The sequence below is a fragment of the Aspergillus eucalypticola genome (genome assembly GCF_003184535.1).
Source record: "Aspergillus eucalypticola CBS 122712 chromosome Unknown BO83scaffold_7, whole genome shotgun sequence".
In the NCBI taxonomy this organism is placed as follows: Eukaryota; Fungi; Ascomycota; class Eurotiomycetes; order Eurotiales; family Aspergillaceae; genus Aspergillus; species Aspergillus eucalypticola.
The window spans coordinates 1,025,711-1,046,991 of NW_020290281.1; the positions used below are offsets into that span (position 1 = coordinate 1,025,711).

The 21,281-nt window shown below is 49.8% G+C and overlaps 6 protein-coding genes across 6 annotated transcripts; 5 read left to right on the plus strand and 1 right to left on the minus strand.

The window, feature by feature from the left end:
• Window positions 1-129: 129 nt before the first annotated feature.
• Window positions 130-2,244, minus strand: BO83DRAFT_376907 (ESCRT-II subunit protein VPS36). Its single transcript, XM_025530853.1, has 3 exons — window positions 2,100-2,244; window positions 1,824-1,959; window positions 130-1,771 (listed from the first exon to the last, which is right to left on the minus strand). Exons 1-3 carry the CDS (start codon window positions 2,198-2,200, stop codon window positions 137-139), a joined length of 1,872 nt encoding a protein of 623 aa, XP_025390315.1. The 5' UTR covers window positions 2,201-2,244; the 3' UTR covers window positions 130-136.
• Window positions 2,245-2,444: 200 nt separating this feature from the next.
• BO83DRAFT_357396 (SAC3/GANP domain protein) lies at window positions 2,445-4,753 on the plus strand. Its single transcript, XM_025529248.1, has 3 exons — window positions 2,445-2,799; window positions 2,856-4,116; window positions 4,170-4,753. Exons 1-3 carry the CDS (start codon window positions 2,727-2,729, stop codon window positions 4,384-4,386), a joined length of 1,551 nt encoding a protein of 516 aa, XP_025390316.1. The 5' UTR covers window positions 2,445-2,726; the 3' UTR covers window positions 4,387-4,753.
• A 5,456-nt stretch (window positions 4,754-10,209) lies between these two features.
• Window positions 10,210-12,680, plus strand: BO83DRAFT_397342 (phosphatidylinositol-3-phosphate-binding protein BEM1; the record flags this gene model as incomplete). The annotated part of the gene is made up of 4 exons (XM_025533186.1): window positions 10,210-10,215; window positions 10,452-10,580; window positions 10,934-11,689; window positions 11,766-12,680. The coding sequence occupies 4 exons, from the start codon at window positions 10,210-10,212 to the stop codon at window positions 12,678-12,680; spliced, it is 1,806 nt and encodes a 601-aa protein (XP_025390317.1).
• Window positions 12,681-13,299: 619 nt separating this feature from the next.
• BO83DRAFT_376910 (AFG1 family ATPase) lies at window positions 13,300-15,705 on the plus strand. The gene is made up of 4 exons (XM_025530854.1): window positions 13,300-13,944; window positions 14,064-14,508; window positions 14,567-15,083; window positions 15,171-15,705. The coding sequence occupies exons 1-4, from the start codon at window positions 13,584-13,586 to the stop codon at window positions 15,522-15,524; spliced, it is 1,677 nt and encodes a 558-aa protein (XP_025390318.1). The 5' UTR covers window positions 13,300-13,583; the 3' UTR covers window positions 15,525-15,705.
• A 593-nt stretch (window positions 15,706-16,298) lies between these two features.
• Window positions 16,299-18,585, plus strand: BO83DRAFT_357400 (spore-specific catalase CatA; the record flags this gene model as incomplete). The annotated part of the gene is made up of 3 exons (XM_025529249.1): window positions 16,299-16,490; window positions 16,550-16,975; window positions 17,032-18,585. 3 exons carry the CDS (start codon window positions 16,299-16,301, stop codon window positions 18,583-18,585), a joined length of 2,172 nt encoding a protein of 723 aa, XP_025390319.1.
• Window positions 18,586-19,039: 454 nt separating this feature from the next.
• Window positions 19,040-20,600, plus strand: BO83DRAFT_308442 (putative di-, tri-valent inorganic cation transporter; the record flags this gene model as incomplete). The annotated part of the gene is made up of 9 exons (XM_025527367.1): window positions 19,040-19,121; window positions 19,190-19,239; window positions 19,284-19,328; window positions 19,381-19,528; window positions 19,577-19,657; window positions 19,709-19,818; window positions 19,873-20,101; window positions 20,151-20,230; window positions 20,289-20,600. 9 exons carry the CDS (start codon window positions 19,040-19,042, stop codon window positions 20,598-20,600), a joined length of 1,137 nt encoding a protein of 378 aa, XP_025390320.1.
• Between the last annotated feature and the right edge of the window lie 681 nt (window positions 20,601-21,281).

Below are 21,281 nucleotides of genomic sequence, written 5' to 3' on the forward strand. Positions count from 1 at the left end.
AGAGCTCCGATAAGCCAATCACGGGGCAAACGCGGGGTTGTCGGTCTACAACTATGCCTCAGGCAGAAACTCAAAGTAGAAGTTGCTCGCTCAGAATCATCATATGTGGGATTCTTAGTCAAAATTCCCGTGATCTCTATATGTCATGGTTGTCTATGCTAACTTTTGCAAGTCCTAGATCATCCACTTCCTGCAGGCCTGGGTCAGATGAAATATAATTAAACCAGAACCGTAGCCCCTCAATTCCCTGTTCTCTGCAAAGGACCCCCTTATCCTCTGCCATCTCTAACTCCTCCGCTGCAACGCCCACACTCCATTTGAATCGCTGTGCCGCCTCCTGTGCGGTCACGGCACGTCCAAACAGACGCCAGTCCCAGGCTACCGGCTCCGTGGGTGGCACTTGACGGAGCTCTGCCATCCAGTCTAGCAGCTGCCGAAGGGTCTTCTCATCAGTCCAGTCGTATCGTTGCACAACAAGCAGTCCACTCTTGAAACGACGCAGACGGACTGGCAACTTCAGTTTCTCCCATAGCTCCGCAGCCTTCTGAAAGTCGGAAGGACTGACGAGCTCGACCCCGTTTCGGGACCGGTTGAAGATTGCCCACAAGTCGATAAGACTAATAATCCCGCCTTCTTTCTGTAAGATGCCCTTACGATCGTCGGTTAGATATTCTGCTAGATTTCGTGACAGTTCTGACAGATATAGGCTCTCTGCCCCGGACCCGAGCATATCTTTCGTTGTCACCATACCCAACGCCGCCGCTGATTCCGAAAGGACGGCGCTAGTTTCAGCAGAGCTCTCGTCACTAGCCATCCCAGACTCGCGGGCTAGCGTCTCAGCAAGCGCAACAATATGTTTCGCTGATGCCATAAGCGCTTCGAGATCCTCGAAAGCATTGCCAATGACGAGCTCATTGTTCTTACGAGCCTCAAGGCCTCGTCGCTCAAGCCCCGCAATGCCAACTCCCGGTGAGCGAGGCTGTGATGCTCCAGGGCCGTTCGCTAATGCAGGCACGGCTAAACCTTGAGCTTCGAGGCTTGACTGCGATGGTTGTTGTGGCACAGGCGGAGCATTGTAAAGAAGCCATTTCCGCTGGATCAAGGCGCCCTTCAACCTTTCAAGAAATATTTTTTCGCCACCTCCACGGAATGACAATTTCATGCAATCTTTGATTTGTTTGCTCTTTATACTGCCCTGATCAAAAACAGGGGCCGGGGATTCCGCACGGTAGTGATCGCCATTGGTGACCTTGAGGATATTTGCAGAGACCAAGGAAGCTCCACACATTTCACATTCAATGAGAGATGGATGGTTGACGAATGTGCAGCGAGGACATGACACTTGGGCGCCATCTTGTGGAACCGTTAGGTTCTTGGGGCCATTGTTCCCAAATGAGGACTCTTGCCCAGGTTGAGAGATGGGTGGCGTCGCAACAGTACTCTCGCGACTTGTTACAGCAGTGATTGCAGCCTTAAGGATAGTCGCAAAAGGGGGTTTGATACCACATGCCAGGCAAGGAGGTATCGGCGTGGACGCGGTAGCGGTGGACGGGTCGAAATTGGAGGGCACGGGATTGGAAAAGGTGCATATAGGGCATACCCATGTCGCATTCACGGGTGGAGGAAGTCCCGCACTAGGATGAGACACGGACTTTGGGGTCAGGGGCGACTGCGATCGAGAGGGACTTGCGCCAGCGCTTTTCGACCGGTCAATGTTCTTCAGTGGTTTAGGGTATAACGTAATCTTTGGAGAGGACTTCCAGAAGCTTGCCTATAATACATTAGGATTTTAGGCCAGTTTGCATGATTGAACCAGCACGTACTTGGTACTCTGTTCTATCAATATCCTTGAGGTCAATGCCAACTGAGTATTTCCGCGGCTCATCAACTGCTACATAACAGACACGATGCGAGGTCAAATAGGCATGGCCATTCTGATAATTGGGGATTTTATATTTTCTGATCATGCAAGAGACATTAACAGTCAGCAATTGAGAAGATATATACTGTGTCACTAAGACTCGGTTCCAGAAGAAGTGAAATAGACCCAAGCATGGAGACCACCGATGCAGCAGGTGAAGTGACAACCGGCTACTCACCCTTCGTACAACCCCACCGCATCCTGGACAAAGAGTAAGGTCTCGTCGGGCAACAGCGAGGGGCGAAGCGCAGTTGTCAGATCCAAAGGCTTGAAGAACATCTAGTAAGATCAAGCAGCATCTCTTCACGATTGAAAGGGTGAAGAGGGGCAGAGTATACGAAAGCGAGATGCCTTGGCGCTGGTTGTATTGCTCGTTATCAGTCCAGATCGGCGTGCTGATGTAATATGTCTGTATTTGGTAGGCGGTATCTGGTCCCCGTGCCAAGACGAAATCTCCGCCACCGAGACAAGTCAAGTGGGATCCAGCGTCACTAAGCGAGTCTCCCTCCCTCTCCGCTCATCATCCTTATTCACTCACCCCGAAGCCTGGAGAACATACCCCTGTGGATAACTTACATATCATCTTGCCCCTTGTCTCGTTAGAAACAGACCGGCCGACCTTTATTTTCTCTTACATTCAGTGATACCTACTCGGCTCTGTTGGTGTAGGAATATGTTCTGACTGGCTCGAACCAAATCATCCGTAGTTAATACCTCTCTTTTCTGATTATCATCACTCTTCGCATTTCTTTATTGTCCCTTTTTGCACTGGCCCTTAAAATAGATCATCGTTTCTTCATTCATCATGAGCTCCGGCATCCCACCATGGCGTGTTGCGGCTTCAGCCACCGCTACCACCTCAATTCACTCTGGTCATGGTATGCTTCTCTTCCCGCCCGTGATATTTGTTCAGACTTGACTAACGTGGCAGCAGTGGCCCCAGCTTACATCCCAGTGCAAGCACGCCGTAGTATCGCGCCCACAAAAGCCGCCAACCTTGTTCCTTCTTCTACACCCCCGACGACGTCTGCCGATGCCGCCACCCGCAAAAAAGTAGAATTTCCAGAAGCCGTCCGCAAATATGTGCAACGCAGCTTTGCGCCCGAAAACCGCCTTCCCACGGTCGACCGGAGTGAGATGGAGGCGAAACTCAAGTCGGTCATCACGGAGGCAGCAGAGGGTAATATGCTCGATAAGATCGACTGGGAAACCCTGCCTCTGCCGCAGGTCATGGTTCAAAACGACCGCAACATGGTGCTCGCCAGCCCAGGTGTCTCGACTTGGGCCACATTTGGGACACATTCGCCGAAGAAGTCCAGCACTCCATTGGTTGACCTATCGAAGAAGAGGAAATCGGTGGAGTACCACGGAGACGCGAGCAGCTGTCCACCATGGAGACAAACTAACAACCAGAATGCCTTTGAAGACCGAGTCACTTATCCTTCCACAGACAAGCGGCAGAAGATGGACAGTAAGAACCCAAGTAAGTCAAAAGCTAATCTGGAGATGCGGAGGAAACGTTTCGAGGACGCACAAGGACGACATGGATCTTCACCCTCATCCCGCGGTGCATCACCGACCCCCAATGCAAACCAAGGCCCTGTTGTCGGAAGGTGCCAGGAGCTCGAGAAGAACTACTTCCGCCTGACTTCTGCACCGAATCCGGATACCGTCCGTCCCTTGCCGGTCTTGATGAAAACATTAGACCTACTGAAGAAGAAATGGAAAAAGGACAACAACTATGGCTATATCTGTGATCAGTTCAAATCCCTCCGTCAAGATTTGACTGTACAGCATATCAGGAACGAATTCACTGTCAGCGTCTATGAAATTCATGCCCGAATTGCCCTAGAGAAAGGTGACCTTGGTGAGTATAATCAGTGCCAGACTCAGCTACGAGCGTTGTATGCACAGCAACTTGGCGGTCACCCTACGGAGTTCAAGGCCTATCGTATCCTCTATTTCATCCATACTCGCAACTGGACGGCCATGAACGATGCCTTGGCCGATCTAACTGCAGCAGACAAACGGGATCTTGCTGTGAAACATGCGTTGGATGTCCGTTCCGCTCTTGCTCTTGGGAACTATCACCGTTTCTTTCAGCTTTATCTCGACACCCCAAATATGGGGGCTTATCTAATGGATATGTTTGTGGATCGTGAGCGACTTTCTGCACTTGCAGCAATTTGTAAAGCGTAAGTTTCTCTTCAGACTCTACGTGTGACGGCCACTGACCTTGATAATACAGGTACAAACCTGACGTAAACATCCGTTTCATTACTGAAGAACTTGGTTTCGAGTCCGACGAGCAGAGCGCCCGCTTCATTTTGGACCATACTTCGGAGGACCTCCTCCAAGAGAAAGATGGCGTGGTGAGACTGCTTACGGGTGGCAGGGCCGGCCAACTGTTCGAAGGAGCCAAGGCCGAGGCCCACCGAATTGTCGATATCAAGGGACAGATCTAAGTTCCGTATCTCTCGATTTTACTTCTTTTCTTCTATTCCTCCTTGCAACCTGCGGTTTCACTTTCACCTTCCGACACTCCCTTTCACCATTCTGGATACTTCTAGCACACCCCAGCTTTCCCCTATTCTGTTCGTTTCTTCAGGGCGCTTGGAGTTCTGTTCGTTTTATTTCCTTGCTTCCGGCATTAGAGGCGTCCTGCATTAACCGCTTACGATCTGAGTACATATACCCATTTTGACTTGAGGAGGATTGGTAGTGCACAGAGAGAAAAAAAAAGAGTCGATGGATGTAAGGCAGAAGTGGGTATAAGGGAAGGCGTCTGACGTTTGTTTGATAACATTTCGGTAGCGCAGCTGTCAATACAATGATCATTGTCAATTCTAAAACACGAAAAGTATGGGCAGCAGCCCCATTGTACCCACCACGGCGTCAACTGATACAAGTCAGTCTCCGTAGTATAAGAACAAAAACGGTCCTCATTATCCTGCCCACTGCGCCAATTTCAAACCCCCCTCATGAACCTTACCACCCACCCTCAAGCCAATAAAAACCCACTCCCTCAGACATCGAACACATCCATTCACCCCAACATTATGTATCCAACAGGACATACAAAGTACTTACCACCACAATCGACCCACAAATGAGGAATACGTCAAAACAGTCAATAAGCAGTTACCTAGATACCCCGCACCTCATCAGCGCAAGCGAGATGAGATCAAAGTTACATGAAAGAGGAAGTAAGTCGACCGTTAGAGGAAGATCTACAGTGATAAGTCAACAATGATCTATGTATCTACTATGTTTGTATGTATCTATCTACCCTCGTACATGATACATGACACTATACTTTACCCAGCTAGTTAGTAGTTAATCCACTAAATCTGACAAGTCGATCTCTCCCAATCCCTAAGTAAGTAGATAGTCCTCCCTCCCCCCCCACCGGTCTAGACCCGTACTCCTGGGCCTTTTCCACAAAGAACTTAGTACTTACTGTGATAGTGAGTGAATGAGTGAGTGACCATGCATATACCTTCCGAATCAAGTAGGTAAGTAAGTAGATAACCGTTAGTATCCGATGGTGGCAAAAACCTGAAAGACGAGACGAGACGGAAATCAAACCCGATGATCAGCTGTAGATCGATTTCGATCATCGCGAGTTAGATAAGTCTCGGGAATAAATGAGAGTATTAGTTATCCTTACTACTAGATGCCTTGATTTGATCGGAGGAGGGGAAAGGAAGATGAGGGGAAGGAAGGATGCATATGACATCTGGAGAATGATATATCAGATTTGCAGGATGATATGATATGGGGAGCATCTGCACGAGGCTGAAGATGGTATATGGTATAGGTGCTGTTTGGATTCGTCAGATGAGGGTTGTTTCAGTGTCTGTTTCATGGTCTATAGTATTGAGGACTGAAACAATATGATAGTTGATAGTACTTTCACGTGGTGGTGGTGGTGCGGGGTTTACCAGAGTATAGTAGTAGTAATGGATGGTTAAGAATAATGATTCGCTACACACAAAGTAACAGCAGGACATGATCTATGGATCGTGCTTCACATAAATGGGCTGAAATTACGCAATATACCTGTGGTACTGGCACAAAGTACTACAATCAGCTGTGTGCTTTTTAGCTCAGCTACAGAGTACTTAACTCAGCTGGCTAGTGGGCTCGATGGATCGATCGATTTTACCCACATACATCCAGAGTGGCGAAAAATAGTAAATATGATTTGATCAGCTGTGCGCTTATTCGGTCCAGCTATCTAAGTACCTACTAGATACTTTTGTAGGTAGCTAAGTTGCTGCACTGCAGTGTGCCTCGACTACTGTATCTAGTTAGTTAGCTACCTTTATCTTCTATCGGCTACTAACGGTAGATGGATAGACTGAAATTCTATTTTGTGGTGTGGCGTTGACTTCAGCTTTCGCTTGTTTCGCGTAATCATTTTCTTTTTTTTTCTTATTTCTTATACTCGCATATACGAGCAATAACCTTATGCGGACGGCATCTGGAATAAGCCCGGTTAGGGATTTGACTGGGTGCAGTGACTGGACTGTCTACTACCTGCAAGGGTGGTGTGTCTGTGAATGTGGATGAGGTGCAGGGTGTACAAGGTTTTTGAGAACTGGCTTGGGGGGGGGGGGGAATGGAATGGATCTAGATGAGATTTGTGTAATACGTAGAGTAATATCTTGCTTGGAGAATCCATGTCATACTCTGCAGCTGTGGTATGCCACTACTGTAGGTACTGGAGGAGACAGAGATCGCGTGCATACCCTATCTACTTTTGTAGATACGGAGGTAAATATATGAGGCTGGATGCAAAGTACTTGACCTTTCAGAAAATAATGCGCGAAAGAGCTCAGTCGTCCCTTACAGGTTCGGTCATATTGCAAAAAGTGCGGTTAAACCTCTCTGCCTTGCCAACTAGCTAGCATTTGGGTTACAGCATCGTTGGGATCCAAACTAATCCATCTTGAGGCGGAACTCCGGGGGATTTCCTTCAGACCTGATCGTCTTCCACCTATACTAGATGGAGAAGAGACCCTGTGCCGATCCAAACTGATTGAAAATAGTGTAGCAAATGTAAAGCTCGGTTGGGTGACTGGATTGGGTAAAATCCAGGCATACAACCATGGATGCATTTCCAGCCTAAGTACCTTTTTCCCCGTCCGAGCTCACTTTACACAGTTTCAGGCTCGGAGGTACAGCGGTACAGGGGAAATGATAGTCCAGGGGATGGGTAAATTTAAAAAAAGATAAAATTTGGGAGCAGTTCGTCCCTTTCCCAGTTTCTCTTCTCCGCTTAGTAAAAAATAAGATTATGAAGTCGTCGGGGTTAATTAGACTCTGCTACGATAAATCGAACAAGTCTAGATACTCTGTAGAATTGGTTACTAACTAATTTGTTAAAACTAGTTGACACCTGAATCAGCCGGCAGTTGGCAGCCCTCCGTTAATTAAAAAGGAAGGGCACACAGACCACAGGAATGTGTGTGTGTGGATGGGCAAACTCGGTGTGTGTGTTGAACCCACACACACCTTCTTCCTTGCCCACCCGAGCAGCCCAATGACCATTCCTGCCCTGCCCGTCGCAACTCAGGTACGCTGGACCGGGGCCACTTGTGGCCCATACACAGTACGTACGCGCTGGGCTTTTGGTTGTCTCCTGCAGAATCTGGGACACACACACCACAGTGACCACACACAGGGGCTGCGAGCCATGGTTGTTCTTATTTCTAGTCTGTTCGGCTGATTCTTATCGCCTATCGATCGGGCGGGTTTCCAGCTGGACGGTGCCGGCCTTCTATACCACTCCCGGTTTAATGCGACAGGGGGGAAAAAGGGAATTTGGGAGGGGCGGTGGTTCACTGCTGCCCAACTGCGCCCAGGGGGAGAAATATGAAAAGTAGAATAAGGGAAGTGAATAATGAACCCACCTTAAACTAACTAAATAACTAGTAACTAAAGGGAAAGGGAAAGGGGAAAATCATAATCAAGGAATAAAATCACTAACAAGAAAGAGGGAAAAGAGTCAGGGATGACACTACCAACAGGGCTGGAAGCAGAAACGAACTAAGGAGTCTCAGCTAAGTAAGTATTTACTTCCTAGTCCCTTAGTGACCAACCAGGATGGACGTCGGCCGTCATACCTTACGCGGTGCATCCATGCAGACGGCCGGGGAGCAGCTCCCGGTCTGCTGGTTGACTGGTGAATCGACTAAATAAAGGATTTTTAGGCACACAACCACCTGCTTTGGCGTCGAAGCTGAAGGAATTGACACTGGTGGGTGAGAAAATTTTTTTCTGGATTTTATAGGTGAGTGAGTGAGTGAGTGAGTCTGTATGGTGTGCTCTGTAGATTTTGGGTCTTGATTGTTGGGATTCGATTGATGTATGGTATGTATTGGAGGCAGGCAGCGTTGGGTTATAATATCATTATATTGTCTCCTTCTGAACCGCTCTTTTGTCTTGTCTTGTCTTGCATCTTTTTGATTTTCCTCATGGAAGATTTGCCCCCATCACTATCACAATCACAATCACTTTTCACCAAGTAGTTTGAGTTTATCGTCATTTCCTCTGTTAGTCTAGGTTTAAAAAAAGAAAGTGAAGAAATAGACGCACTAGCTTCTAGGACCAGGCGATCCGAGCAGAAAACTAGCCCAGCCAGCCAGTCCAACGTCTATCACGATCTGCTACAAACCGGACATTGCCTTCCTTTGTTGGTAAGTGTATGTTGCCTTCGACCGGCGGATGAAGTATCACGGTCTGCCTATTCTCACTTTTTCACCACCACCTCCTTTAATCCCAGTCATCTGGTTTTATACCCGCTTGTAACCCTTCTTTGGATCCTTCCTCGAGTTCGATTTACTGCCACGAGGACAAAACCAACGCCATACTAACCTCCCTCATCTCCAATTCGCAGGTCGGGGAACCAACCAACCGGGACGAGGGTGCTGGAGTACCCGCCACAGTTGAACCAGCAGTTCGATTTCTCGACGGCTTCCCATCCTTCACACCCCACGACGGTCCATGCCATCCGGCCACTAATCCACTCAATCCACTTATTTGCCTCTCCTTCTTCTGGGTCACAGCCACCAAGTGCTCCCGCAAAGTGGTGGTAGGAGTCAGGACGGCCCATTATTCTCCTATCGCCGTGCCTTTGACTCGACCGCTTACTACTACTTACTTGCCTCTCCCACCACCACCATCATCATCGTCATCATCGCCGCCAACTTTACTATCTCCCGACTTCCATAACCCGGGTGTGTCGCAAGGAGCAGGCGAACTATCTGGTAACTCAAAGAAAAGGAAGAAAAAAATATTAAACCCTTCTGCTCGGGGGAGGACCTTCCAGAACACTGCAACCCTGGGAACCTTCCGCCGAGCTGTCACGCGTGGATCCTCGTCATTGTCCACCCACTGAACCACTCCAGCGCACCCATTCTATTCCCATCCACCCATCCATCCATCCATCCTCAGGGGCGGGGGGAACACCAAAGGAAAGCGGGCCGCTTTTTTTCTGTCCCAGTCGTCGCAATCCAGAACTCCCCATACCGGCTCGTCCGTGGTTGTCCTGCTCGTTTGAGGGCGAAAAATAGGCAAAGAAAGACAAGCAGAAATTAGGAGGCCACTGCACTGTCACACTTGTCTGGGTTACTTGCAGACCAGCGTCTAGGGAGTTACTCTAATTTTTCTTACTATAACAACATATCGCCGCTGACAACCGTCCGCTCTATTTCATCCATTGACACTCCCTCTTGTCCGTCTCTCTCTCTCTCTCTCTTTCCCTATCAAACCCCAGGCTATTTTGTCTGTTACTATCTTTTTTACTGTATCACTTTAAAACGCTCCTTCATTGTTCAGGTTTAAAGTTTTCGTCTTACTATATTTTTTTTTTTTACTTTTCTTTTACTCATCTACCCTGTCTCTTTTGCCTCATTCGTGTTTCTCAGCTGCTACCCGGAATCGCCGCCCATTCTCTTGTTCTTTTGATTTCTTTGTATTCCAACACATCCCATCGCCGACAAGACCTTCGAGTTTACAGTGATACGCCTGGACCGGGGTGGCTGACAACGGGCATAAAGTGGATGATCAGATCTTGTCTGCTGCAGGCCTCGCTCAAACTACCAAACCCTACTCGTCCCCGTACTTACGTCTCGCCTTGCCTCGGCGGCTGATCTGGCGTTCCCGACCACCTGTGGGCACGGCCTGGCTAGGTTGACCTGCCTAGGGAGTATTATTCATTGATTCATTCCGACGTTCATTTATTTAATTTCGCCCGGAAGGAGAATTTAGCAAACTAAATAATGAAGGTACGTACAATCTATCTGTTCCAAACTGGCAAACCCGCCTGCAAGCAAACCCCTCGTTTTCCCGCCCCTCGTTTATCTCGATTGTCGCTTGTTCCGAGCGCCCTCCTCCCCGAAAAATTAGCACCTTGATTGATGACTGTGGCCCTTCCCTTTCTTCTTTCTGACTGGGAACGATCATTATTGCCGCGCGCAATCTATCGGCTCTGGACTAATCTTCAACACCGCCAATTAATTAGGCCATTCGACGCTCTCTCAAAGGGGAGAAAGATCCCAAACCCCACCACCACCACCATCTCAGTCACCATAGTCACCACCACCTTTCTATTACTCCAAAGTCCGCCATCGCCATCCTTCCGCCAAAGAAGGTGTGTTACACCCTTTCCTTTCTTTAATTCTCCCCTTCACATTTCACATTTCTTATTTCCTTTCCATTTTTATTTTTTTTGCCCCCATCCCTCCCCCAATTTTCAATTCTATTTCCACTCTCTCCATTTCTTTGCCTTTCGGATCCCTGGTTGATCCCACCCTCCCCTCCTTCCCCCCCTGCCTTTACCCCTCCTTTTCTTTTATAGTCGCATCCTTCAAAAAAATTAATTTTGGAGTTGTTTGTCGATTGTAATTGATTTCTCTACGTGTTATTCGCTTTCGTTCGCCGACATTAGTCGCGCAGCCTATCCTTGGCGACCCGTTGTTGACCACATCCCTGTGCTGCGCGTAGGTCATCAAAGCGCTCTACGATTACCAACCGGAACCCGGGAACTCGCAGGAACTCGCCTTCAGCAAGGGAGACTTCTTTCACGTTATCAGCAGGGAGGACGACTTGGACTGGTACGAAGCGTGCAATCCGCTCATCCCTAGTGCGAGGGGGTTGGTTCCCGTGTCCTTCTTTGAAGTGATTGGCAAAAACGAGAGACATAGCGCCGGATCGGTGGACCATCATAAGAAGAAAGAGCCGCACGACTCAGGCTTCTCCGATCGAGCTGCCTTCCCAGGTACAGACTTCATCAGCAATTCCTCCCGCAATAGCTTCCAACCCAGGATGTCGCAATTGGGGAAGGGCTCGAGTCCCATGGTCTATGGCATCGTTCAGTACGACTTCCAGGCCGAGCGACCGGACGAACTAGAAGCCAAAGCTGGCGAGGCCATTATTGTTATCGCCCAGTCGAACCAGGAATGGTTTGTCGCCAAACCTATCGGTCGCCTGGGTGGCCCGGGTCTCATCCCCGTTTCCTTCCTCGAACTTCGCGATATGCAGACAGGTCAAGCGGTCACCGATCCGCTTGAAGCTGTGAGGCGTGCCGGCGTGCCGAAGGTGGAGGAATGGAAGAAGATGACGGCCGAATACAAGAACAGCAGCATCACGCTGGGCAAGATCGACTCCGCTGGTGGCTCGTCGATGCAGTCCGTCACGTCGAGCATGGACAAGATGTCCATAGGACGTCAGAGTCAAATGAGTCAAAATGGCCAGTCCCAGGTAAGTCACCAATATTTCCTCCTTTTGTCGCATCCGCGACTCGTGAGGACTGTCGCCCTAACCTTTCGTGCGATAGGGCTACCACACTCGCAATGCCAGTAAAGGGTCGCTTGTGCAACAAGTTTCGCACCAGTCGCAGCAGAGTTATCACCAGTCATTGATGGCGCCCATCGCGGCGTCTATTCCCCGGTACTGCTTTGACAACGACAAATACTGGTACATCATCGAGGCCAAAATGGAGGACGGTCGTTGCTGGGAGTTGGCCCGCTACTACCACGACTTTTACGATTTCCAGATCGCACTGTTGACTCAATTCGAGGAGGAAGCCGGTAACCGTGGCAAGCCGCGCACGCTGCCGTATATGCCCGGACCAGTCACCCATGTCACGGACGCCATCTCCAACGGCCGCCGACAGAATTTGGATGAATATATCAAGAAGCTCTTGGCTATGCCGCCCCATATCTCTCGTTGCCAATTGGTTCGTCAGCTCTTCGCTCCCCGCCCCGGTGACTTTGAAATCGATCCGAACGCATTTGGCGAAGAGACCCGGTTCTCCGGTGGCTCGCATCATTCCTCGGCAAATGAGCCGTCACGGAGCGTGTCGCGCCAGTCGTCGCAGGCACCGATTGCCGTTCACACAGAGCGCAACTCGCACCAGCGCGGTCAACCCTCCCTCTCACTTTCCAATGGCGCACCACCCCCGATGAACCGCCAACCTAGCTCGTTAACGCAGGTGTCGACGTCGAGCGGCGGTGCCATGAAAGTCAAGGTTTTCTTCCAGGACGACCTCATTGCAATCCGGGTACCGAACGACATCAGCCTTCAGCAGCTCAAGGAGAAGCTCACGGACCGTCTAAAGATTCAGGATGAAATCATGGTCCAGTACAAGGACGAACCGTCCGGGACGTACGTCGACTTGGCCACGGATAGTGACCTGGACACGGCGATCCAGCGGAACTCCAAGCTCACACTATATGTTGGACTTGCATAGAAGCGTTATTTTATCACCTTCCGTCTATATCCCGATAGATCTGTCTGTCATTTTTTATCAGTTTCTTTTGTTGTCCGAATATTGCACCCGTTTGTGGCGGTGCATCGGGTGTCCCGGTGTTATGGTTATTTTTCCTGTTGTCTCTGGTCATCAGCCTCTGAGCGGTTGTTATTGAATCACGAGGTTGATGCTTTGACAAGAATGACATGTCTGAAACGTTTACGCCATCATGTACTCTTTGTTTGTTTTTTGAAGCTGCACTTTTCTGTTGTGTGGGCCATGGCTGATTGTTTACCCTCCATACCCTGTTACTGTGATGTGCTATTGTCTTTTGTACATAAGTCTTCTCTTGCATATATATATTCTAGCCGTAGGCTACGACACCTACTGTTTACCATCTGCTTTTTGTGCCAAGTAGAACACATGGTAGGGAACCAATTACCGTTCCGGCGTTCACAATAAACGAATGATCCACTCGGCCAAATAAGGCTTTGTCGGCTCTAAATCTGGGGCCGATCAGTTACCGCTCTCCGAGTCACATGACAGACCATCGGAATGCCTTTTCTTGTTGCTTCGGTTCCTTTTCGCCGCGGAGTTCTGCTCTTCCGGTCAATATCGGGACTCTTCAGAGGACTTTCTTTCTCACTTGCATACTTGCATTCGACCCGTTGAGTCGAGTCGACCTGTACATACTTGTCAGCGCGTGCATTCCTATTGCCCTCTCCAGTGTCCACTTGTCTGTCCCCGCTTCTTCGCCGCGTGGGCGCCGCACTTGACCGTCTCATTCGCCGAGTATTTGCCGACCGAACAACCTCGGGTTTAAGTCTCCACGACTTTGTCGCAACGCACATTTGATCAGACACACACCATTTTCCCATACAGATTTCGTTATACGCAACGTCCATGAGCGGATCCTCGGCGAAATTGTGCGCGGACTACCTGCCCGGCGCACTGAGGGCTCGGGGCCCTCTTTTGCGTGCCGTTCCTCGGGGCACTCGCCGGCCTGGCGCCAGGGAGTATAGACGGGGTGCTCATGGCGTGAACAACTCCCGCTATGAGCCGTCGGTGACGGCTCACCGGGTACCGGTCCGTGATGGGGTCAATGTGAGGTTGTCGCAGGGTCAGTATGCGCGCCGCTTTGCGACAGCCGCCGAGGGGAAGGCTGTGGAGGGTGACGCTGCAGCTGGGATGCAGGGTGGTCCGCTGGTGGAGTATGATGCTCGTGTACAGCAGGGTCGCTTGCGAGATGATCCGTATCAAAGACGTATGTTGGATTCCCATGCGAATTGGTTGTCGGAGGTCACTCCCGTAGGGGAGGGAGTGTCTGAATTAATGGCCTTATCTCGATTACACACGCTAACATGCTTGAAATACAATGAACAGAGATCATTGAGCAACTGCAGGACCTGTACGAACGACTGCGATCCTACAACCCCCCGCCCGTCGTCCATCCAAGCATCGAATCCCTCGACCCCAAGCCCAAGTCGTTCTTCGGCTCGCTGTTCAATCGCAACGCAAAGCAGGAACTTACAATCCCCGAATCCCTCCCCAAGGGACTGTACATGTACGGCGACGTAGGATGCGGCAAGACCATGCTCATGGACCTGTTCTACGAGACCCTCCCATCCAACATCAAGACCAAGACCCGCATCCACTTCCACAACTTCATGCAGGATGTGCACAAGCGCATGCACGTTGTCAAGATGAAGTACGGCAACGACTTTGATGCGCTGCCTCTCGTGGCGGCTTCCATCGCAGAGGGCTCGAGCGTGCTGTGTTTCGACGAATTCCAGTGCACAGATGTCGCAGATGCGATGATTCTCCGAAGGTAGTACACCGACCAGCCTCATCCAAACCACAACCATTACTCACAAGCAACACAACAGACTCCTCGAATCCCTCATGTCCCACGGCGTTCTCCTCGTCACCACCTCCAACCGTCACCCCGACGACCTCTACAAGAACGGCATCCAACGTGAATCCTTCATCCCCTGCATCAACCTCCTCAAGACCGCCCTCGACGTTATCAACCTCAACTCCCCCACCGACTATCGCAAGATTCCCCGTCCCCCAGCAGCCGTCTACCACCACCCGCTCGGCCCAGACGCCGACCACCACGCCCAGAAATGGTTCGACTTCCTCGGCGACCCCATCAACGACCCCCCACACCCCGCCACCCAAGAAGTCTGGGGTCGCAAGATCCATGTGCCCCTGGCCAGCGGCAAAGCCGCCAAATTCAGTTTCCAGCAGCTCATCGGCAGCGCTACCGGCGCAGCAGATTACCTGGAACTCGTCCGGAATTACGAAGCCTTCATCATCACCGACGTGCCGGGCATGAACCTGACCCAGAGAGATCTGGCTAGACGGTTCATTACTTTCATTGATGCCGTCTATGAGAGTAGGGTGCGTTTGCCCCCAACCAAACCTTTTCCCCCCAAAACAATCACCCAATACCAATACCAACTCAAACTAACGAAATGAATCAAACAGGCAAAATTAGTCCTCACCACCGAAGTCCCCCTCACCAACCTCTTCCTCTCAGCCGACGACGTCAAATCCACCCTCACGGACGGCAGCAACGACGACGGCGCGGACCTCTCCGATGCGATGCGCATGATGATGGACGATCTAGGCTTGTCGATGCAAGCGCTCAAAACGACCTCGATCTTCAGCGGTGATGAGGAGCGGTTCGCGTTCGCGAGAGCATTGTCCCGTCTGTCTGAAATGGGAAGTAAGATGTGGGTGGAGCGCGGCTTGGGAGTGGGAATGGATGCGGATCATGGGAAGAGTGAACATGATGCGTATTTGAAGGCGAGGAGTCGCTGGTCGGAGGATAACATGTGATTTTTTCCACTATCTCTTTCTTTCATCTTTTACCTGACTTTTAGAGAGGGGAGATTTGTACTAGCTAGATGGTTGGTTGCTGGCCTCTTCGTTGCATATATACATCTTCTATACATACGTGTATACATTTTACAGGCAGTTGCATTTACAGATTATAGAGCTTGAATATTATGGTGATGAGAATACATTCTTGCATTCATATTCATTTACACAGATTGAATAATGTTGTTGACTATATACACACACACTCTCTCTAATAAAGGTAAGTAGAGCATGACGTCATCAGCCCACACAGTCGATCAACCAGGGAACTTCAAACAAGTCTATCTATAAGGGACAGTTTTACAATTTCTCCACTCTCAGCTGAGTTGCTCCTGTCACTCTTTCAATGAATTCATTGCCATTGGCCAAGAGCATAGGCAATGGCTCCTCTACGATGGAGACTGTCAATCAATGCAGGGAGGGAGGGAGTGAGTGGACTCTAGTGCACATCACTGACATCATGAGTTTCTTCTCTTCACACCATATCTGTGGACCATTGACAGCGTTGCATCATGGTTCCGGTCCAGACTACGCCAGTCCCTGATCGACTGGGGGTTATTCATTAGAAGTGCTTAGAAATAGAGGGTTATTATTGGGGTAACTTATTCCTGGGTCGGGTTGGGGCGGATGGGTATTTATTTAGATAGGTAGTACCCGGAGAACTAATTCTTATGCATCACTGTAATCTGTAAACCAGTGTGTGAGAAATCTGGAATACACACATCCTTCATCATGGCCAGCGAACGCTTCAACATGACCACCAAACAAGATGACCTCGCCCGGGACACAATCCAGCTATCCGGAGTTCAGCCCATGACCACCGATTATGGGATCAAGATCTCGGATCCCGATCATTGGCTTCGCGTCGTTGATGCGCAGCATAATGGTCCTTCGTTGTTGGAGGATCCGATTGCAAGGGAGAAGGTATGATCCCTTTCTTATAATACACAGTCCTCTGCTAGAGTATCGACTGACCGGTGCAGATCATGCGCTTCGACCACGAACGGATCCCCGAACGAGTCGTGCATGCCCGTGGCGCTGGAGCTTTCGGAACCTTCAAGCTCCATAAAGCTATTCCCGATCTCTCCTCGGCAGGTGTCTTGAATGACACGGAGCGCGAAACGCCCGTCTTTGTGCGGTTTTCCACCGTCCAGGGCAGTCGGGGGAGTGCGGATACTGTTCGGGATGTCCGGGGCTTCGCTGTGAAGATGTATACTGCTGAAGGGAATTGGGATATTGTAGGGAATAATATCCCGGTCTTTTTCATTCAGGATGCTATCAAGTTTCCTGATGTTATTCATTCGGTCAAGCCGGAGCCTCATAATGAGATTCCTCAGGGTCAGAGTGCGCATAACAACTTTTGGGATTTTCAGTATATGCATTCGGAGACGACTCATATGCAACAATGGGTGGGTTTGTTTGGTTCCATTTTATTTGCTGGGCAGCTGGCTGATTGGTTTGCTAGATCATGTCGGATCGTGCTATCCCTCGTTCGTACCGTATGATGCAAGGCTTCGGTGTCAATACCTACTGTCTTGTGAATGATAAGGGGCAGAGGCACTTTGTCAAGTTCCATTTCACCCCGGAGCTCGGGGTGCATTCTCTCGTCTGGGACGAAGCGCTGAAGATCGCAGGTCAGGATCCGGACTTCCATCGGAAGGATCTGATGGATGCCATTGAGGCGGGCCAGTACCCCAGGTGGAAGTTCGGCATCCAAGTTATTCCAGAGGAGAAGAAAAATGACTTTGAATTCGATATCCAGGATGCAACCAAGATCTGGCCGGAGGAGCTTGTGCCAATTCAGTACATTGGTCAACTGGAACTGAATCGCAATGTTGACGAGTACTTCCCCCAAACCGAGCAAGTGGCTTTCTGCACCAGTCATATTGTGCCCGGTATTGATTTCTCGGACGATCCCCTCCTTGTGGGCCGCAACTTCTCCTACTTCGATACGCAAATCTCCCGCCTGGGCCCTAACTGGCAAGAATTGCCAATTAACCGTCCCGTATGTCCGTACATGAGTCTGGTCAACCGGGATGGTCAGATGAGACACCGCATCACAAAGGGCAAGGTGAATTATTGGCCTAACAGGTTCGATGCGAATCCCCCAACCTCTCCAGCCCATGGGGGATTCGCGACCCACCCTGAGAAGCAGCGCGGCGTGAAAGCACGTGCACTGTCAGACAAATTCAGCGAGCATTTCAACCAGGCCCAACTGTTCTACAACTCCCTCAGCCCCATAGAAAAGCTTCATGTCTCCAAAGCATTCTCCTTCGAGCTGGACCATTGTGATGAGGAGATCGTGTATAAGCGTCTCTCAGAACGACTGGCTGTTGTTGACCTCCAGCTGGCTAAGACTGTTGCGAAGAATGTCGGAGGCAACACACCGACCAAGGCACCAAAGGAGAACGATGGAAAAACATCAAAAGGCTTGAGCCAGTTCGACTACCTTTCTGACAGCGCGCAGATTGCTACTCGCCGAGTTGCCATCCTCATCGCGGATGGCTTCGACCTCAACTCATACGGGGACATGAAGAGCGCTTTGCAGAAGCAAAATGCATTTGTATTCACCATTGGATCCCAGCGCCAGGGTGTCACCTCTGAATCAGGAGAGAAGGTGATTCCCGATCACCACTTCCCAGGAATGCGATCCACGCTCTTTGACGCGACTTTCGTACCCGGTGGAAAGCACGTAGATGTGCTGGCGAAGAACGGAATCGCTAAGCACTGGATTGCTGAGTCCTTCGCACACTTGAAGCCTATCGCTGGCGTTAACGAAGCGGTAGACTTCATCCGGAAGCAAATTGGTCTAGATGCGGTTAAATATGCCTCGGATGGTCACGTTAAGGAAAGCTATGGAGTGGTGACTGCCCTTGGTGCACCCACGCAGCAGCTGCAAGTATCGTCCAATATTGATAGCGAGAGCAAGGGATTCGTCGACCAGTTCATTTGGCAAATCTCAAGGCACAGGAACTGGCAGAGAGAGTTAGATGGCTTGGTGGATGAGATCGCCGCATAGTAAAACATGTTGGTGATGCAGTAGTTATGAGATAATGAATAGCGATCCCTGATGTTTGTCACAACGTGGTTCGTAGTAAATCCCCAGCAGAGAAGAACAATTCTAGCTGCAATTACAATTGGAATAAAATGCCGAGATTGCTACGTCAGCTGCATATGATGTGTGACATGGGTAATGGTGTGAGCATGTCGGAGCTGGATGGCACAACAGTCTAGACCCTCACCCTCAGCATAGAGAATTGAGAGTAACATGTTTGCCTAGGTATAGACACCCTAGAAAGGATCCCTCACAACATGTTCGACCAGCCTGGTTTGTAAAGTTCATCGCATTCCAGCCCGGCCCGATTCTAATGTAAGGGGTAATAAGCCGGTAGCCTCACACCTGGCCGTGAGTACTTCTACAGCAAAAGGTCGTCTGGGATTTGTCTCATTCTCATCTGAGGGAGCTCGGTATCATGGTGCTCAAAATATCACGCGCCACGCGATTGACGGCGGTAGTTGTCATCTCCTCGGCATTCTTTGTGGCTGAGATCTCAGGTTGGCTCCCCTCTACCCCCTCTGCAGATTGCTTCATTGCAAGCCTGGCTGATGCGACCGTACGGTAGTTGGTTTTTACACACATTCCCTTGCTTTGGTGGCCGATGCTTTCCATTATGTATGTGTGGCCCATTGTTGCAAAGCGGTCACTTATGAATCTAGTTGAACGACCTGGTCGGGTTTGTTGTCGCGCTCGTTGCTCTCAAGGTAGTCCGCGGCACGGTCAAGAAAGGTGCAGCAGGTACTGAGTTCAATCCAGGTATCAGAAGCAGACGAATCGCCGAAAGCCCTATCTTTTGGCTGGCAACGAGCCCAGTTGCTGGGCGCCTTCTTCAATGGCGTCCTACTCTTCGCGCTTGGGATTAGCATCTTCCTACAGTCCATTGAGCGATTCATCACACTCCAGCGTTGGTGCTCCGTCCTCCTGTTAAACTCATCCGGTTAATGTGCAACAGGTGTTGAGAATCCTAAGCTCATGTTCATCATGGGAGCAATCGGACTGACCCTGAATCTTATCAGCGCCACGTTTCTCCATGGTAATTCCGGCTTCAACAGCTAATGAGGCGGCCTCGGTAACTGTTTTACAGAGCATCACCATCATGATCATGGACATGAACCTAGCTCAGTAGCTCTGGAAGAGCTTCCTGTGTCGACGACAGATGACATTACAGAACTGGAACGATCAGAAAGTCCGAACGTTAGTACTTGAGCAGAATATAGAGCATTCAGCTGGCTGACTTCTACTCTGTAGCACGATAATCATAAACACCTTTCGCATGGGGCTCGGACAGCCTCTCATGGACATGACCTAGGAATGCTGGGGGTTTTGACCCATGTTATAGGCGATGCGGCCAATAACCTTGGGGTGATGGCAGCGGCCTTGGTCATATGGTTCACTCACTATGGAGGGCGATTCTATGCGGATCCGGGCACAAGTATGGGAATAGCCATAATGATCATGCTGTCTTCAATTCCACTAGGTATGTCCTTTCATGTTGTTTGATCCATGGATGCTGAACCCAATAACAGTGCGGCGATGTGGAATCATTCTGCTAGAAAGTGCACCTAATGGAGTCGACCTTGAGGATGTGAAGCATGATCTAGAGAAGGTAGGCCACAACGAGGCTATACTTATCGAATAAATTCTCACAATTTGGGGTTTGGCAGATTCCCGGTGTCCTATCGGTCCACGAGCTACATATCTGGCGCCTAAACCAGCACAAGGCGCTCGCATCGGTTCATGTAATGGTATCCGATTGCTCAGTGCCGAGTTTCCTGAAATTGAGTAAGACCATTAACGAATGTTTCCACGCATATGGGATCCATTCAACCACGATTCAGCCAGAGATGGCCCATCCGGAGACGATCGCTCTGAGAAGGCCGACAGTGGAAACAGAACGGGTCTCACAGATTGAAATGTCTGAGAAGTGTCAGGTGATATGTGGGACATTATGTGAAGAATTGACGTGCTGTGGTTAGAGGACATACAGTTATTGGATTTATGGATGATAGGAAAGTACAGGTATAATCGAAAAGAGGAGAAAGGGGAAATGAAAATAAAGATGAAGATGGCGAATGTCACGGGGAGGCCGGGTCATCTGACCTGGCTGTTACTAGTTAGTTTGTTAATATCCCATCGCTAAATGCTTCTCTTCCTTCCTCCGCTCAATCATATCCACTAGAATGATTGTTGATTTTCTTCGTTGTTGATCCGAGCCCCATTGATGAGATGTCAAGTCCATCTCTCGCCCCCAACTAGTATGCGGAACATATTCCGCCTGGTCGTTTAAACCTTCGGCTGTGTTTCTCTGTGCCCACCTGTAATTCTTAGCAGATCTTCCCCGGTACTGACTACCAATGATTGATAATGTAAAAATTCCAGATAGGCAAGGTCGGCACAAGAGCTCCATTCAGCGTTCATTTGCTAATTGCCGATAGACGCCATGGTCCTTGATAGGCAAGTGCTCGCGACCAGATAGATAAGAGGATCTCCACCCGAGGCGTATCTCCTCCCTGGAGCTAGGAGCTGCAGCGCAGCTGGGTCTATACAGGCTATTGATCGTGATTGGACTGCATTCCGATTCCGAGATGTAGACCTGGTCGACTCCTCATTTGCCTTGTCTTGAAAACCATTAGTGTTTTTGACTGCCGGTTTTAAAC

Bases quoted from the DNA above. Each gene is read 5' to 3' on its own strand.
- BO83DRAFT_376907 (XM_025530853.1), bottom strand. From the start codon at position 2,200: ATGTTCTTCAAGCCTTTGGATCTGACAACTGCGCTTCGCCCCTCGCTG. The intron at 1,960-2,099 runs GTGAGTAGCCGG...TTGCATGATCAG, and splicing joins GCGGTGGGGTTGTACGAAGG to AAAATATAAAATCCCCAATT. The intron at 1,772-1,823 runs GTACGTGCTGGT...AATGTATTATAG, and splicing joins TTGATAGAACAGAGTACCAA to GCAAGCTTCTGGAAGTCCTC.
- BO83DRAFT_357396 (XM_025529248.1), top strand. From the start codon at position 2,727: ATGAGCTCCGGCATCCCACCATGGCGTGTTGCGGCTTCAGCCACCGCT. The intron at 2,800-2,855 runs GTATGCTTCTCT...ACGTGGCAGCAG, and splicing joins CTCAATTCACTCTGGTCATG to TGGCCCCAGCTTACATCCCA. The intron at 4,117-4,169 runs GTAAGTTTCTCT...TTGATAATACAG, and splicing joins CTTGCAGCAATTTGTAAAGC to GTACAAACCTGACGTAAACA.
- BO83DRAFT_376910 (XM_025530854.1), top strand. From the start codon at position 13,584: ATGAGCGGATCCTCGGCGAAATTGTGCGCGGACTACCTGCCCGGCGCA. The intron at 13,945-14,063 runs GTATGTTGGATT...TACAATGAACAG, and splicing joins AGATGATCCGTATCAAAGAC to AGATCATTGAGCAACTGCAG. The intron at 15,084-15,170 runs GTGCGTTTGCCC...TGAATCAAACAG, and splicing joins ATGCCGTCTATGAGAGTAGG to GCAAAATTAGTCCTCACCAC.